At 41.9% G+C, this 18964-nt stretch overlaps 1 protein-coding gene across 1 annotated transcript in view; it reads right to left on the bottom strand.

Moving 5' to 3' along the window:
• Positions 1–2266: 2266 nt before the first annotated feature.
• AGBL1 (AGBL carboxypeptidase 1) overlaps positions 2267–18964 on the bottom strand; it is a 281145-nt gene continuing 264447 nt past the window's right edge. The window contains exon 23 of the mRNA XM_042824521.1: positions 2267–4384. Within this exon, the coding sequence (XP_042680455.1) occupies positions 4078–4384 (307 nt within the window). The 3' untranslated portion in view covers positions 2267–4077. The remainder of the gene's footprint in view (positions 4385–18964) is intronic.

Here is an 18964-nt window from a genome sequence, read left to right as displayed (position 1 = left end):
CTCTGACAGCCTCATAACAAACAGCAGATAAAACTAATTAGATTTCGTTCTTCCTTCACTTTGCTGACTTGATTCTTTTTTATTTTTATTGTTTAATTATTTATTTTTAGCCCAGAGGCTTACGCACACGTGTATTCTGCCAGGCTCTGGCAAAGCATCCTTCGCATCACCTCCGATAGGAAACGGCGCAAGGCTGAAACAGAGGCAGCAGTGTGAGCATGGCTCCGGCCGCATCTCTTACCCATGTCATGTCACCCACGGCGAGGGGAGGAAGGAGAGCACGGCTATTCAGAGCCGCTAAGAGAGTCAGTGAGACAAAAGGCATCAGTAAAAAAAGTTAATGTGTCTGGCGGGAGCCCAGGACGGCTTCTGCGGTGCGGACTATCTGAATGCTGTCTCTGCTGGCCATTACGGAAATATTTGGCTCGCGTCTCAACCTGACAGCCTTGCTGACTCTTGAGGAATGTCAATGGTAGGGAGCAGGGAGACGTCCCTCTCCTCCCTCCCCTTCTCCATCGCTGTTTCCAAGTACTTTGGGATTAGCTAGTGATGGCAAGAAAAGGCAGTGGCCTCGTTGCTCAGCACTTAGAGGGCTGAAGTGAGGTGACGTGCCTTAGCATAGGGGACAACAGCTCCATTCACTAGGGAAATACCAAATCAGAATTACAAGTGTGCAAGAATAAACAAGGCTGGAGTTAATCTAAAGTTGTTTTACACTCTGTTTTATTAAAGTCAATGCACTTCCGTTCCTCTGTGCGGAGCCTAATTCTGCCTAATTACCATAACTCAGGGAGAATTTTAATAACAGAGCGAGTGGCAAGCAGTGGAGGTTCTCTCCTGACCTCTAGAGGTCTATCAAAAGAAGAAGAGCATCTGCTTCCCATAGAGGTTCTTGGAAGAGACAACGCCATCCATCAAACTGTTTCTGCTGGAAGTTTCCAGGTTCCATTCCCTGACAGTTGGTCACCCAACCCTCCTCCCTCTGGATGTTTTTGACTCCCAATTCTTCAGTAGCAGAGTGGGTACCCATGGGTTGGGGGTTCACCTGCCCACCACCTCCTGCAGTGCCCTCACCCCTTGCTGAGAAGTTGTTTGGCACAACAAGGAATTTGTCAGGGAGAAGCCTGGGCCAGGTGTTTCCTATGACACAGCAGCACAATACCTAAAATACCGGTGTCGCAGGAAGAGAAACACTGATTTATTTTTCTTTTCAGTAAGATGCACCAGTGGCAAACATCAGGGAGCACTGTTCCACTATTGCTATGGAAGGGTGTTGGTACAGAACGTAGTGTGGGAGGTAAGAGCAGCTCTAGATGTACATAGGTTGCTCCAAAAGTAATGCTGCCTTTTTATATCCATGGAAGGTACAACAGATGCAAAGAGTACATCATCTATCTGCACATTCGCAGCTACAAAACACCACTTTCAGCATAGCTACCACCATTGGCTATGCATTTTCTCAGTGGAGATGACCCAGTGTCACTGCCACCACTGCTGAAACACACATCCCACTGCCTCACTGTGCTCACATCCACTCATTGGTCTCCATAAACATTCAGCAAGCGTCAGTGTCAATGGGTGCTATTTTTTCCCCATGCAGGAATTCAGTTCCACCCCTTTGCTTCATATGCACTCCTATGTCAGACACCTTCTGTCAGACTGCCCCTCTGCTGCCATCTGTCACAGCAACAAAATGTAATGGAATATTGCTGGAAAGGTTCAACCTATGCTGCCATACCATCAGTATCAGCCTCTGGCATTGTGGATCAAACTAGTAGAAACAGGGGGTATTATTTTCGGAGTAGCCCGCATATATATATGCACATCTACAGATGTATATGCCCAGTAGTGCTTTTTGCCCAGTGTCCTGGGGCCACATAGAATACTGAAGATCTTACACCACGGCCTGTGTACACTGCAGACTGGATTCAGCACAGTGTGAGTGTTTTGTCATGCATATGAATGTCGGAATTTGAAGTTAGCTATGCACACATATCATTTTTTAATAATAAGCTTTTAAGCAATGTTATACAAACTATTAAAATGGGAACACCTGTTTTACCTCATTGGTGTCCATTCCTGTGAGCCATCCTTTTATGAAAATTCAGTATTGTATGCAACAAGCTGCACGCTAAGGCAAGCAGAACATGATATCTGTACAGAGAACACTATAGCTAATGAATTAGCTCAGTCTATGAAGCTCAGCTTCTGAGGACCCAAGCTGCCTGTCTTTTGACCACAGCCATAAAGAGAGAGCTAGAAACACAGAGAACTGTTATGCAGTGTTGAAGGCTTTAGAAACCTGCATACCGAAACTCCAGCAGCACAGGAAGAAATAGTTTCTCCAAGGAGCTGGCTCCTGATGGAAATGTATGCTCAGGCAGTCCGGGGAAGGGGATCAGAAATGTATCAGAAGAAAAAACTCAGTTGGCACCAACAGCTCTATCCACAAACAGCATAAAGATGAGAGGATTACAGGGTGCTTTTAATCACACATCAATAATAACAGTAATCACCAGTAATGGGGGTCTACAGTCTGTAGTACTACAACACACTGTATGTTTGTCCTCCTTGAGCCTTATAAAGAGAGCAGCGACAGAGCTGGGAGCCTCTTGCACAGTGCAGTTACCTCCATCTGGGTTCAAGGCAATTCCCCATGTGCAGCAGCAGACATGTGAGAAATACAGGCAGTATGAGGAGAGAGGTGATGTGATGTAGGCTTTGTGCTTTACCGATCTCAGGCATGCATTTGTGTTCTTGGTCTGTGTTGGAGCTCAAGAAGCTGCATCTCCATTGCTTTGGACATCTGTGTGAAAGCACAGTGAATTCTAATGCTGGTGGAATTAGGCTTGCAAAGACATTGCTATGTTACTTATTCTGTAAGAGAGCACTTTATAAAATCAAGATCTGTTTTTGCAGGCAATTTTAAGAGAAATCTCTTTTTTTTTTTTTCCATTTGGAGATAAAATAAGTTGTTCCCTTATGGGAATTGCCAGAAGAATGCATCCTATATATAACCTACCATTAATGTCTTCTGTTATATTGCTATCCGGCACAATGGGGTCCTGTTCCATGAGTTAGATTTCCTTAGTGGTATCATATTAAAACTAACAAAGAATAATCAGTCACTAGACTGATTCTTGGGCTAAATTCACCCTTGGATATTGCCACCATCACTAATCCAATTGACATAATATTGGAGGACCCTAGCTACCTCAAGAGAACACGTTTTTCTCCTTGAAATGCTTCCAGCCTCTCTCACTCCCAATAGCAGCCTTAAACATTATCTGTATTCCCTTAGTGCATCCTGCTGGAAGGATGTCTCACAGAGAATCATAGAGAAAGTATCATTCCACAGTTCGTGAAACAAATTCTTCCACTTGGGCCCATCAGTTCAAGGATGAAGTGGCTCAAATGAGATTATGCTGGACTAGTTCATTCCAGTGAAGCAAAGAGGTAAATTTAGCCCAGGTTTCCAGAGGACTGCTCTATATGGTGGTGCTTTCCTTACTCTGGCACATTGGGTTTCACATGCTGTTGCTGAGATACAACCAGTTCAGGAGCATGCACAGCCTGACCCAAACTGCTGGAAACATGGTCAAAATCCTGATCAGACAGAACTCAGATGCATGTTCCACAGCTCAAGAGAAATGAATGGTAATAGAGAGCTATCACCAAAGGCCTCACAAACTGCCACAATTCTGAGATCTGTGGGCAAAGGCTGCTGTCCATAATAAAAGCCTAAGTCAGGAAAAAGGATGTTCCTTCAAAAGTCAGAAAACCATTCCTCATATCAATCTATATGAATCCACACACTAGAGGCAGCCGTGGGATGAGGATTCTGTTTAGGAAAGGATGATGTCCTCTTACAGTACCACTGGGGCCAGTGGCTCCTCATCTCTGCCTCGTGAAGAAGACATCTCTGCCTCAAGGAGACATTCTCAGTACATACATGTATACAGATCACACAAACATAAAGACAACTGTCAATGCAGAACTGGAGCAAGACATCTGGGAGGGATGCTGAAGCTGGCAAACAGACAAACATGAGCAGTAGCCTGAAAGTCAAAGTCTTGCTCATGCAGGGCTGCTCTCAAACCCACTGTACGCTCCAAGCGACGCAGAACTCAGAGGAAGAGCTGTGTTGCTGGATGCTGGCTGGTTGGAAATGTAAAGCCCCCTGAGAGCTTTGGAGCTGCATGTCTGTCCTGTTGTCTCTCCCTCATCTTCTGCCTCTACTTCCACCCACGAGAGGCACTCCTGGATCTCTTGGTCTAGCTCTGAGAAGTCCCCTTCGCCATCAGAGCAACTGTCAGTGTTATAATCGATTTCTTCCGCACAAGGAGGTTCATCTTCAATCTCCAGGCTGCTGTTGCTGTACCTTCTGCAGAAAAAAAATCACAAGAGAGACTGGATGTCATCAAAGGAGGGTGTGTTATCTAATGGTAAAAGCAAGGAACAAGGAAATCCATTTCCTGGGCTCAGTCTTGGGTCTGTTAATGAAGCATGAATTGGTACTGAGCATGATCCTGTACGTCTTTGTGTCTGTTTCATCAGCTGTAAAATGAAGAGTGATATTTACCTACCCCAAAGGAGAAACACATTAATATTGTTATTATTCCTGCTATTGTTAATGTAAAGTGCTTTATACACACACAACACTGTTCTTGCCATGAGGCACTTAAAAGGTTAAGGAAGCTGAAATGTAATAGAGGAGGTATCCAGTTTCCACAAGGTTTCTGGTTTAATAATCATCCACTTCATTGTAGATCCATTGGTAGTGTATGACCTAATTAATCCAGGTGGTTGACATGCTTTGGTATATTTGCCTCCTGTTCTGTGCAAGCTCAGAGCACTGCTAACAAGAAGAAGCACAAACAGAAAAGCGGAGACTTCTAGGGACTTCCAGAGTTGGGCAGAAACACCAAAAGCGCTTGTGCTACAGCCAGCATGGTGTCACCAAGGGCACCAAGATTGTGCCTGTCCAACCTGGTGGTGACCTTCTATGATGGAGTGATGGCATCAGTGGATAAAGGCCCCCAACACAAAAAGATGGGGAACTGGTGGAGCAGGTCCAGAGGAGGACACATCAGCAGGCTGGAATACCTCTCCTATGGTTTGACCATGACAGGACAAGTAGGAATTGCTTTAAACTAAGAGAGTGAAGATTTAGATTAGATTTTAGGCAGAAAGTCTTCATTCAGAGGGCAGTGAGGCCCTGGCACAGCTGCCCAGAGCTGTGGGTGCCCCATCCCTGGAGGTGCCCAAGGCCAGGTTGGATGAGGCTCTGGGCAGCCTGAGCTGGTGGGATGACCCAGCCCATGGCAGGGGGTTGGAACTCAGTGATCTTTAAGGTCTCTCCCAACCCAAGCCATTCTATGACTCCATGTGTTTTGGAAGGAATATGAAAAAGCTCTGCTAGCACAACTTACTGAAGAAGGGCCAAAATCAGAAGCAAGTCAGAATAGCTGAGGACAGACTCTGAATTGATGCCACGGGTCCTTTGGCTCTCAGAAGGGTAGGTTACATTGCCACAGCCTCCTGCCATTTACTTACAGGAGTGGTTGTAGGCTTTATTTACACATTCACTTTCAATACATTTTCTATTAAGTTAGTCTAATGCAATATTTATGACAAAATTGTAACCACTAGACTAGGTGGCTCTAGGGCATGAGCTCTTTTTGTCTAGTTCAGTTTTGGCCCTCAGTCCATGAGGGCAGCTGGGTAATATTTTGAGACCAGAAAGAAGCCTGTGGTTTCACTGCTGCCTAGGTCAGAGTCTGGATGAATCAGGGGGACAGATACAGTGTTTTTCACCTCCAGGTCAGTGTTTTCAATCAGACTCAAAGCAGAGAATGTATTGCTTTGGGGGACTGGGAAAGGAATAATAATCTTCCGCCACTGGGCCAGAGTTTCTAATTTGTCCCAAGTTGGGAAGAATGAATGGCTTGGCAGATGGAGTATATACAGATTTAATGTGTGGTCTGCTCATTTACATGTCAGTAACTGGAATAATCTTCCAGCTCTCAGCTGTTTCACAGCAGTGCCAGCATCTGAGGTTTCAGAACATACCAAAGGTGTAAAGTATTTCTCTTGGATGTATTGATCTCTTCCCCCTCTTCTCTGCAGTCCAAAAAAAGCATAACCTCTTCCTACCTCTGAGTATCCAGATCTTAACTGTACACAGACTATCTGCAATCAGAACCATGCAGCGTCAACCTAATTCTTCTCTGGCTGATCTCTAGCTTAGTTTACTTCAAAGGCAGGCTATAAAGGATTCTCTGAAAGCTTAATAGAGCTGTATAGCTTAAAAATAAATAAATGAATAATTATGCACTTTTTCAGTTTTTGGCTCCACTTCAGTCTGCCCAGAAATCTAGGTCAGGAAGAACTCACACTAAAACTGAGTATGTAACATGAAACAAAACAAAACAAACCAGGACAACAATCCTCTCAGCACAAACAGTAACAAGCAGTGGTCTCAGTATACTGAGTCTGACCAGTGGTTTTGATTTTTCCCTTTTTATTTTTTTCAGATGTAAGCATGGCATGAATTACCACAATACAAAGTACCTATGATAATGTTCAAAGCTGTGTAAACTCTGGGGAACTCAATTTTTCATTTTTAAGCTTTTGATGCTTTGCAATCAAAAAGGTCCTGAGCGTATCTGCTTTCAGCACTGTGCTTGTATGTTTGGAAGGAGCTGCTAATGCCACTGGGACAGAGCGTAGCTGCCGCCCAGCTCCGTGCTATTGTACAGATGGAACAACAGTTCAGTTTTCAATCTAAGAACTGAATGTCACACATTTGCATTAAAAGGATAACAGTTTTTAAAAAAGCCCTATTATTACTGAAATCTGGGAACCCCATTAACGGAGGACCTTCGGAATTTAGTTGATAGCGTAAAATGATTTTGGGAGTGGATTTCTGTCTAAAAGAGGAAGAGAGCACAAACACACTTTTCTGTGACGGGGAAATTGGGAAGTCAAAAATCAGAAGATGAAAGAGAAAACCACGGCAAACATGCATTGTCTTACACTGAAGACTAAACAGACAGTCCTTAGAAAGTACGTATGCATAAAACCTTTGCAAAAGACTTCAAAAACTCTCCCTTCCAAGATGCCTCCTGCCATGCTGATTACCTACACGGAACATAAAAAAACTCAGACAGTTCAGTGCTTGCACATGTACACTGCAGAGAGAGGTTCCCCATGTGGGAGCATGTGGCCAGACAATTTAGAGGCCATGAAAGAAGGATTTCTTGCTCTGCAAGTTGCTTATCTGTTGTGACAGTGAATGAGCAAGCCAATTAACAAGGGCCTAAGTGGTGACTTCTCCAATTTGGTCTGCTACCCACCGCTAACAGTGCCAGTGTCACTGCCACCTAATGAGCTACCAAACAGTAAATAGATGGCACCGACTTGCAAATGAGACACTGCAATAACCCTGGTGGCTTGGAAGTTGAAAGTCTCTTTCTTTGTCACACTACCAAACTATACAAACTGGATGCATTTCTCTACCACGTGGAACTTTCCATCACAGTGACTCACTTTCTGCTGCAGGAAGATTTAAAACACATAACAAAGCAATACAAATGGGTTATTTCAAAGAGCAGGTTAGAGTTGCTTCTGAAAGAGGAGAGGTGGTGGCACGCAACACTCCTGGCAAGCCAGTAAGATACCCACTAACCAAAGCTGCCAAAAGCATTAGATGCTGGTCACTAAGACCAGCTCCTTTAAGAGACAGTGCAAATAGTGAAGTATGGTTATGAACAGAAATGGCAACTTCTAGACAACTGCACACAATTTAAGAGGGTCTTAATAAAAGAGATTTTCTGTTAGGAGCAGGTTCTTGGTATTTTTGCTTTAATCTGATTTTTAAGAACTGCAAAAAAATTAAAAAAAAATAAAAAAATCTTCCCTCAGAAAAGAAGAAAGAAAAACCAACCAACCAAACAAAACACCCAGGGGACATGAAACAGATTTACCAAAGAATAATGATGTTGTTCTTACAGAATGTAAACAATGAGGAAAACCAAAGACACTACATTAAAGAACTCCAAGACAAATATAGCCCGTGAATACCACTGAACATGAACACAGTGCAGAAGGGGGGCAGTGAAGGCTGTTAATATATCTACAGCCAACAATCCCCAAGTATCACGAAACATGTATACGTGTTGACTGATTTACTGATTCAAAACCTACAGCCTCGTAGCCCCCCGTCTATTGCAGCTGATGAGAGAGAAGCAACAGCAATTTGCAACTTTATTATGTGATAAATAGAATTTCTTTGTTTTTACTTTTAATTTCCATAATCATTGAGATGTGACTTGATATTAATTAGCTCTGCTTTTGTATGTGGGCGTGTTTGTTTGTTTGCTGGGGTTTGGAAAGAAAGCAAGCTTTGGTACTCTGTAAAATAAATAAATAAATGCATATACATATATATTTCTTTTTTTTCCTGACTTAACATGGGGAGAATCATAGAATGACCTGGGTTGAAAAGGACATTGATCATGCAGTTCCAACCCCCTGCTATGTGCAGAGTTGATAACCACCAGAGCAGGCTGCCCAGAGCCACATCCAGCCTGGCCTTGAAGGCCTCCAGGAATGGGGCATCCACAACCTCCTGGGCAACCTGTTTCAGTGCCTCACCACCCTCTGTGTGAAGAACTTCCTCCTAAAGAACAATTTCAGCACTTCTTTATGAGTCAGTTGGACTGGAGCTTTCTGGTATGGCTAGAAAACAACTCGTTCAGGTGTTTCCCATAAACCTCTCAAGAAAACACAGTATGGCTTTGGCTGATAAAATACAGCTACCTGATGTATATGGGGGATGACTGATGATTTCTCTCCAATACATAATTCTCCTTCAAATGCACGTACATTTTCAGGACATTGGGAAAAATACAGAGATTTCATAAAGTAATTCCTTGGGATTTTTCACTCACAGTGCGGCAGGTCACTTGCTATCTGTTTATTCCACTGATGGCTCAAAATAGAATCTTTTTTCTTCTGGAAAGAATGGGCATTGACAACTGTCCCTCTTAGGGAATCTTTGACTATTGTTCAGGATTGCTGCTTGACCTTCACTTGACTTGCCTAGCAGTTGCAGTATCGTAGAGAAGAAAACGAACATTTACTTTTTTGGGTACATATATCTGGCTCTGCTCATTCTTGTGAAATTTGCTGCAGTCTTGCCAATGCAAATCTACAAAATGAATGTTTAAATGCATCAGACAAAAAGGAGGAAAGTTCCAAGTCTGGAGACCAGCACTGACTGTGGATATCAAAGCCTCCCTGTGAAGATGTACCAACAAATAATCATGTCTTCATCTTTTTCCCTGCAGTGAAAAATAGCATCCTGGTAGCTTTGTGTCATCCTATCCATAGCACTATTCCCTTCTTCCTCTAAACCTTCTCTCCATCATGATATGCCCTAATCCTTTGGAAGCTCTCCAAGACAGGGATATAGCCGTGCATAAGGAGCCAAGCATATCTATGGTACAGTTCGTAGTCTGAAATAAGACAGAAAATGGCTTTCTTATAAATTTTCAAGATATCAGACATTTAGTGTGAGAAAACAGAAAAAAAAGATTTTATTTCAGCACAAACAGGCCAAGTTCCCAGCAATTACAGCATTCACCTGAAAGTATAGGGCATTTTTCTCCACTCACACAGGGATTTGAGAATCCAGCCAGTTTCCTGACCTTATGGAAAGATTATCTCTCATTTTCCAGCAAAGCTGTACCAACTATATGGACTGCTATATACATACTGGTAAGGAAAGTGTCCTGCAGCTCTTATGACCTCTCTGCAGTGAACTGGAATTGCTTTGCCCTTCCTTTATTTTTCATTAAAATTCCACATATGTCACTGAATCTAAGAGTGTGTGATGTTGCATGGTCTTGCTTTTGAGGAATTCATATGTTTTATTAAACATATTTTACAGGAGCACTGCTTCCAAAATCTTGTAATGAATCTAAAATGAATCTAAAGCAGCCACAGCTATCCCAGAGCACAAATCTATCTTTAATGGCTTCATAAAGTATTATTCTAGGAGATAAGTGAAACAACTATGATGCTTTTAGGTAATTATACCTAGAGCAAGAAAAACCCTACAGCAACAAGATGCCAATGAAGAAGGCCTTTGGTCTGCCCTTTGTGTCTCGATCCAATTGCTACAAGGTCTGGTGCACATCTTGCTATGACTTTCCAATTCCATCTCAGTAGTTCAGGAGCTCCTCAGGGAGCAGCCTGGCTTCACGTCCTGCCTGAGAAAAGCCAGACAAGGCATGTTTAGTTCCTGACCTCGCCAAGGGAGGAAATTAACTATGAGCTGATGCAAGATGGCTCCAGTTTAAAGAACTATTGCATTTGCCTCCTTTGTTGCTACACAGTAAACACGAATGATGTGAACGTCGTAGGCTCCCACGAGATCTGCTTTTCCAATGACTCTTTGCCAAGGATTTCTACATCTTACAACATCTGAGAAAATGCAACCTAAGCCCTAGGCAATGCCAGGTGCCCTGGCTTTCAGCCCACTGTGGCCCATCCTTTCATGAACGATATGAACATAATTAAACACTGCCTCAAATTCTGTTTGCTATGGCTGAGAGAGGTTTGGCCTCTTTGAGTGTACTTTTTCCTTTTATTTATTTTTTTCTTCCTGCTGCAAACAGCCAAGAGAAAGGTGTAATTCATTGCTGAGATTTGTACTAATTAGTTTTTCAGGAGTTCCCAGGGTAATTGCAGGCTGTAATATTTATAATTGATTTGGCCAGATTAAAAATGAATGTCTGGTGCACCAGTTAGATATGTAAGAAGCAAGTGGGGCTTTATCACTTGGAGAGAAAGGAAGACAACTTGAAAATAAAACAAACAAACAAAAAAAGAGTGTGAAGAGCAAGAAACAGGCTGACTCCTGGCCAATGCTGTCCCCTAATGTTCATTCAGGCTTGCAACAATTTAGCCCTGGACAGCATTTTGCTTGTAGCCAGCAGAATTTGTGTTAGTCTTGTAAGAAATGTCTGCTTCCATTCTGTCCATTGGTGAGAAGATGGTTGATAACTGCATCAAGAACAGAGGGAAAGTTGAGCACACACTTCTCATTATATGTCTGGGAGACTGAAAAGCCTTGTCTGAACAGGAGGAATTGCATTTAATTGAATTACTGCGTGTTATTAGTACAGCTGTAATCCTTCTGTGAAAGGTGAGTTTGAGTAGAGGACAACTGGGTGTGTTTCTACTATTTGTTGATTACACGGCCTGCCTAGATTCCAGATATCTCTATTCAAGTCCACGTGTGCTTCTAATACTAATAAAAAACTCATGAGCTGATCTTTAGACTTGCAGGATGGAAAAGCTGGTGAGAAGCCAAAAGCTGTGGATTTGGTCTTATGAAAAATCATTAATTTCTTCTTAATGGAGAACCAATCTATATATCACTGCAGTGCTAACAATGCATCTGTAGCTGTAGGCTTGTAAGCATTAATAAAACCAACTGACTTGAACAGATGCAAATCAGCCATGAAATGGAGCTCTGGCAGTTGCTGCAGATCCCAAAGATAACTAGTTTTCTTTCTCTCTCCCTTCACAACTTCTTAGGTTTTGCCTTTTACATTTCAGCAGAGGAAAGCATCAAAATAAAATAAAAATCTTGCATGCAGTTTAGATGAGATTTGTAAACTTGTATATTTACTTTGTTTTGTTAGGATGCACTATCCTCTTCTATGTAGTATATTTCCTGGCTTGAATAAGACACTAAAGATCTTATAAATCTGCTGCTTGAAAAGGTAGATGTGAATAAAACAATTGCAACTCCAGCAGCACTGGAAAGCTAAATCAAGGTACGAAGCAAAACTTCTGCTTAATGGTGAGAAGTCAATTAAATCTGAACCTAAATATGGGTGTAAGCATGCCAAAGCCTGCTGAATCTCCAGAAACACTACGCATGTGATCTGCTGGATTTAAAGTCACATCAAAAAAATTTCAGCCACCCCAAACAACTGTGGAACAATTTATTTATCTATGAATACCATCCAGCACTTTTTTTCTCTAGCAACTCCCTGGCAACGTGAGACATCCCTGAAGAAAATCTGAGACTTGACCGCCTGTATCTGCACAGCACTGTGCTCTTGAGAATTAGGACAAATCTTAAGACAACAGAGCTCAAGACCTGGAACTCAAGTTTAAGCAGATTGAATACCTTTATAAGAAGGCTTGACCTGAGAGGAGGTGGGTGCTCCATCCCTGCAGACAGTGCAGGTCAGGCTGGACGGGGCTCTGAGCACCTGATCAGCTGTAGGTGTCCCTGTTCAGTGCAGGGCAGTTGGACCAGATGGCCTTGAAGGGTCCCTTCCAACTCAAACGATTCTATGGTTCTATGACTCTAAGACACTTGATATAATCAGGCACTGTTGGGTGACTGAGCCTGAGTTGAGCTGTTCAGTGAAAGACTGAGTCTGGTCTTGTTTTCCAGATCCATATTACACTAAAACTTGTTTATTTAAGAGAAAAATACCACACAGAATCTGGATCAGCCTGCAGACAGCCCAACCACATCTTCTGTTGAAATCGATCAAAGGTTCTTACATGACAAGTAACTGTAAAACTGCTCATTGCTATGTTCTGCCATCATTGGATAGATTGTGCAGTCTTACACGAAGAGAAATTTATGGCCAGCTCCAATGAAGCAGCTTGTAGTAAAGAGTTCAAAATCTGATCTGCTGTAATCTTGTTACGTTCATTAAAAATGGGAGGTAGATGCAGGAAATAAAAGATGGGTGACATAAAATAGATGGGTTAATATCCACCACGCAGCACTGACGGTGGCTTGGGTTTCACTCTGACTTTAAGAATCAAAAGAAATGCTTCTAAAACCGATAACATTTTGACTTTGCACAGCTCACGCTTCCTGTGGAAATGTGAGCAGTCAAGTCCCCCCGTATGGGACTACTGGAACTCATTAAAACACTGAATAATGTGAGAGATGCTGAAAATATGATTTGGAAAGTGTTTGGGAGCTTTGCTCACAGAGTCTCTACCCCAAGCAATTTCTTCTCAAAATGATAATCAAGTTATTGATGATACTTAGTAGTCCAGCCACTGTAATACAAAGAGATTATTGGAATTGTAATTGCTTTTGGGTGCTTCCAGTAATTGAGATGTTGACACTGCAGGAAAGAAAGAAATGCAGAAAGGTTTCTGCTTAGATGCTGAAAGTTTGCACTGCTGAGAATAAATAATGTAGAGGAATGCAGCTTCTCCCGGGTTCTTGTTTCCCTTGGTGCAGATTCATATCATTCCACTGACTTCATCCAAGTTTGTAACTGGCTCTATATATTTAATTTTAAAAGTCCAAGTTCCATATGTATATATCCCTTAGTTGTCTCTGAGAGACTTAAAGGATTTGGGATTTTTGAAAGCAGAATGTTTCAAGATAGCCAAGACAGTTCCAGTCTGTGCCTTAGTCACATATGTATGATATGTACAGGGTATTTTTGGGACAGATAACCATGGATGTAAATATTTTCTTGCATATGAGAGGATTGATGCACTACCTGATTGAACTAAAAACTGCTGTAAATGATTAAACTTCAACCATTATACCGCCTAAAGGAGAAAACAACCTCAGCTTTACTAGCTTTTCTTTGTGATTTCTTTATCTGACAACCACTGTGATGGTTCAGAGAATCTATATGTATACACACACATAAATGTATTTAAGTGTATGCGTGTGAATACAGATATGTATAAAAAACACACAAAGTAGATTACCACCTTTTATAATGAATGATAAATAGATACACAGGCATGTATATACACACACTCAGACACCAACACACCTACACAGCCACACAATTACACTGCCTATTCTCTATTCAGAGCACAGTTTTCATTACAAGATATAGGAGGTCTCAAGAGATACCCCTACAGGTAGCTGAGAGATAACAGTAGATGATCACTGAACCTTGATGCTATTGAATTCAAGTGGAAGTAACCACAGGGAAAGTGCTGACCAGGGCAAATCAGTCCTTTGACTCTAGTCTTCAGGTGAGCGTTGGCAAAGCAGCAGGTCAACAGAAGGGAGACTCAGAACATCTGGGTAGGATTTGATACAGACAGGAAATTCAACTGGCAGGCAGGAATGGTTGTCTGCAACAGAAAGTGTTATTACCAGCTATTTGAGAGATTAAGCTAGAAGCTAAAAGCAAAACTGTGTGGCAAAGGTGAAATAAAATCTTTGATTCGCTGTAGGGAAATATGGATTTACTCCTGTTCCACATGAAGCCAGCTCATTCCTGTACCTTTTAAAGTAAAGAATGACTGTTTTAGAAATGGTGTCTTCAAAGAGGTAAACGATGACCAAGATTAAAAGCACTGAACTCCGGCAGAAAGGATGATTCAGAAGCTGGAGTGTCCAGAGACGGGAGAGGGTCTGGCCTCATGGAGGGGTTCAACAGCTGGTTGATGACTGGATTCTGCTCTACAAAGAAAGCCTTCGAGCAAATCTCAGCTTAAGGGTCGCTGAAAAATTTCTGGAGCATTCTGAAAACAAAGAGTTTCAGGCCAACATGGTGACAAAGCCCAGTAGGTTCCAGTCTGATGGATATCTGTCATCAAAACCATGTCATGGAGTAATCTCCACAAGTTCCTGTGTTATTACAGATTTCTTGAAATGAATCCAACACACATCTGTAAAATCACTGTCACCCCAAAAGTGATACATTTCAATGTAAGCACGTTCATCACGACCGATCTGTGCACTTTCCTGTAGCTTAAAAAGTTACGAGACTGATACATAACTTTTGATGTCTCATCCTTCCTGGGGAGAACAAAGGTGTTTAGCCAATATAATTAGAAAAGATTGTGTGTGTGTGTATGTCAATAACAATAAAAAGCAAAGAAGGCAAGGTTTTGCTTTGAAATCAAATTGAAGTGGAGCTCATGGCAGAAACATCTGATGAACTATGTGTGATCACAGATAACCAAGAATAGATACAGTTAAAACTTCAGCTTCTGCCCTCATCCTAAATCTTCCCTCAGAAATAAGGAGATTCAGATAAAACAAATCTGAACACTCGTGTTCAGCGTATTTCAAAACATTCTGATCAATTATGTTTTTACCACAATATGGCACCAGCTCCAGAACCTTACTTAACCTCACTCATTATGCAGCTGATTTGCATATGCTTTGGACTCCATTAAGGATTACAAAAAATGTCAGAGGCAGCACAGCAGTGGCAACTCTTTCTAATTCCTTGATCTTGCCAAAGCCCTGCCAGATGTTTCATGAAGAATAGCAAATATTTCATTATCCTCTCCTTGCCTCCCAAAATTTGCCTGTCAGGAATCACAGTGAAGGATTTTGGTGATTTAGCACACAAGAAGAACATTGGGCACTGAGTGCTAACATAATCATGAAACACAACCTTCATCCTACTGCAGAACTCAAAGAGAGTTTAAAGGATTTTCGGTGCCAGAAGGACCGACCAGTCAGGAGTAAGGAAATCCCAGAAAACAGACCAAAGAGAAAAAGCAACAACTTGCTGTCATCCACGTAGATGGCATCACAGTGCAAAACAAACATCATGAAGAACACAGAAGAGCTGCCATTGCTGTTCGTTGTACAGCTGATCTCCTAACACTTCCCTCTATTCCAGTTGTAGCTTTTTAACAATCTGCCACCTGTATAACACTGAGATGGTGCTTGGGAATGAATCAATTTGTAGATTGTAACATCTATCAATTCTCAGCAGGGAACGTTTCTTGAAGTCTCTACTAAAATGAGTATTTCCTGAATATTTTATAAAAATCAATTTTCAAATGCCTGCCAAAGTGTTCTATGTGCTTTACCTGAAAAAAAAAAATAATAAAAAGCAATTATATTTTCTTACTGTTTCTGTATGTGAATTTATGTGTTTATGTATTTATGTATGCATATATGAGTTCCCACTACAGTTCTTAAAAGAATGCAACACATCACAGGAACCAGCATATTCAGAGTGAAAGCTGAAGCATCATAAACCGATGAAAGTATTTGTTTAATCAAAATGGGATGTGTATTTGGATGGATGGAGCAAATTAGAACACAGCTTGCAGAGCAGTGAAACAATCACTTCACAGAGGATGTAAGGATGTAATGTCACCCTCTGATTTACAACCAAAAACAATAAAAGGTCAGTTCTTGTGTGCGAAGTAAGAGGCTGAAAAGATGTGTCAGAGTGTGCATCAAGGGAAAATTGAATCATGAGGCTGAAACACTTGTGTTTGCAAGATAAAGGCTCTGCACTCGGCAGGCTCACTGTCACTTTGGGCAAACTGCTCTTCTCTCTTTGCCCCAGCTCCTCAGCAATGTGGAGAGAGCAGGCTCCATCATTCCACCCGAGCAGCAAGTTCATCGTATGGGGGTAGAGCCAAGGTGCAGCTGAAGCCCTCTGCCATCTGTCTAGTGTAAACAAGGGTCCAAGCTATTTAATTACCTCTTCTATGTAAAGCCTCTCTCTCTACCAGAAACAGTATGAAAATAGAATCATTAAGGCTGGAAAAGGCTTCTGAGATCATCTAGTCCAACCGTCCACCTATCATCAATATTACCCACTAACAACCTGGATGGATCCAGTCCAAAAGCTCCTCTTGGCAAACCAGGATTTCAGCAAAGAAAATACCAAGTTTCCAGATCCACTGGGGAAAGAAGTGACCGTTCACAATTCTGCCAGACAAGAATGTGGAGTTTAGCCGAGGGAATGATGAGGATGTAGGACTCCTGCTGACATCAGTAGGAGAGAGGAGTGCAGTAATACCAAGGATTAGCTGCCAGGTCGTATTTCAAACAGAAGTGTTATAATTCTTGCAGTGCTGGAAACAAGTGAATGCAAAAAGAAAAAAAAAAAGGGGGGGGAGATTATTCAGATGAGAAAGAAACTGATGCGAGCTGCCAGATTTTCTGTGCCCAGCCTGGCCTCTGATTTTAAGCTGTCCAGCTAGTCTGTCTAGCACAAAACAAACAAACAACGACAACAGAAAAACAGCCAACCAGCTCAAGGATAGAAAGGCTGAGGACTTATGCTGGTTTCACTGGAGCTGAAAACCTCATTAATACGTAAATCTAGTATTTCCTGGCATTTGCCTTTGTATTTATGTTTTATTAGCTCCATTTTTTGTACCTTTGCTTCAGGAAGTTGCTCACTGTACCAGCATAAAATGACATCTGCTCTTCTCACAGTGGGTTCTGTCTTCCAGGAACATGAACATCAGAAAAAGACCAGACCATGAGATGTTCTGGCTCACAGATTGTCCCCTAAGGCACTGAAAAAGCCTACAAAAATTATATTCTCCAGTACAAATAAAACAAATCCAAGTGTTGGACTATGCATATACAATTTACAAAGGGGATTCATTTGGGATGGCTATATTCACTTATGTATACAGGGTTCCTGACTACTATGCTATATAGAATCTTTTTTCCTTCTCAATTTTCTCCATCACATCAAGGTAACATCATTTTTTTTAATAGCAATTTTTGCTGCAGCAGCTTTACATGGGTACTGCAATAATTTTTCTACAGCCATTAATTCACAATGATGAAGGGGGAAAAAAGAGAAGGGAAAAAGGAAAAGAAGGGAAAGGAAGGGAAAGAAAGGAAAAAGAAGGCAAAGGGAATAGGAAAAGGAAAAGGGAGTGGGGAAAGGGAAAGGGAAAGGGAAAGGGAAAGGGAAAGGGAAAGGGAAAGGGAAAGGGAAAGGGAAAGGGAGAGGGAAAGAGGAAGAGGGAGAGGGAAAGAGGAAGAGGAAGAGGAAGAGGAAGAGGAAGAGGAAGAGGAAGAGGAAGAGGAAGAGGAAGAGGAAGAGGAAGAGGAAGAGGAAGAGGAAGAGGAAGGTGCTGAGGAACCCATGCTCTCCAATGGCAGAGATAATAGGCCTGTAGAGCAGGTGCAGCAAAGACAGACTGCTGCTGACTTTACCATGAGATTGCCAAGCTTATACTGGACTTTCTTCTTTTCTGCACAGCCAACCTGCAGATAAACTGTGTCAGATTTAATGGTGCATGATACAGGCAATTCAGTATCAAGGAGAAAAAAGCATCTCAGAGGCAAGATGGGTTATCAGCTTAGCTCCAAAAGCAGCCTATCAAGAAACACTGCCAAGGCGATTTCAGAAATCTATAATTTAGATGTTACCTTAAGCCTAAAACTTTGTTTGAAAACTTCATACTTCTCACAAGCGGGCTAGCAAAGCCCAGGAGGATCAAACTAGATATCAGTTTAGATGACAAAGTAATACACTTAGTGTATATGAAGTGCTGTACACATGAAAGGTACAGGAAGGATGGCAACATTATATGGCTTTATCCTGCAAGGAATCAAAGCTGTTATTATACAGCAGTTTTTTCAGGGCTATTACACTCCATTGCTTAGCCACCAATCAGCTTACCTTTCTGGGCTTCCCAACAATACGAATTGCTTTAAATAACAATGCATTTACTTTACATACAGGCTTCTCAGCCTGAAACACCCCTGAAACAAGGGAAGCATTCTGATGATTTACACGGGGAAAGGTCTGTTGATGCACTTGTAGCTGCACTGTCCGACCAAGCAGCTGAGCTCCTGAACAGTATCATTCACTACTAATTCCACAGCTATTTCTGAAGCAGAGAAAAACTTGTCATTTTTAGAAATGAAAGTGAAGAATTTCAGATTCAGTGAACAGCCAGTGGAATGATTTTAGGGATGTACAGTATAAGAAATACACCCTGTGTGTAAGCTTGATGAAGATACAAGGCTCAACACCTTGATTTTTAACACTCAGAGTATTTCTTGGTTTGCTTGTGACTGAGAAGTGCTGTGAAATGGCAATCACACCACTGAGAGCCTATGGCACTTTTCACGCCAGCCTTACATACTTTATTTGGGGATGGGCCATACAACAAGGCACGGTGCGAGATGCAGACATCACCGCAG

This window comes from Centrocercus urophasianus, unplaced genomic scaffold (assembly GCF_019232065.1).
Source record: "Centrocercus urophasianus isolate 14NV4802_14NV808 unplaced genomic scaffold, USGS_Curo_1.0 seq_23, whole genome shotgun sequence".
In the NCBI taxonomy this organism is placed as follows: Eukaryota; Metazoa; Chordata; class Aves; order Galliformes; family Phasianidae; genus Centrocercus; species Centrocercus urophasianus.
This window is presented reverse-complemented; position numbering and strand designations above follow the sequence as displayed.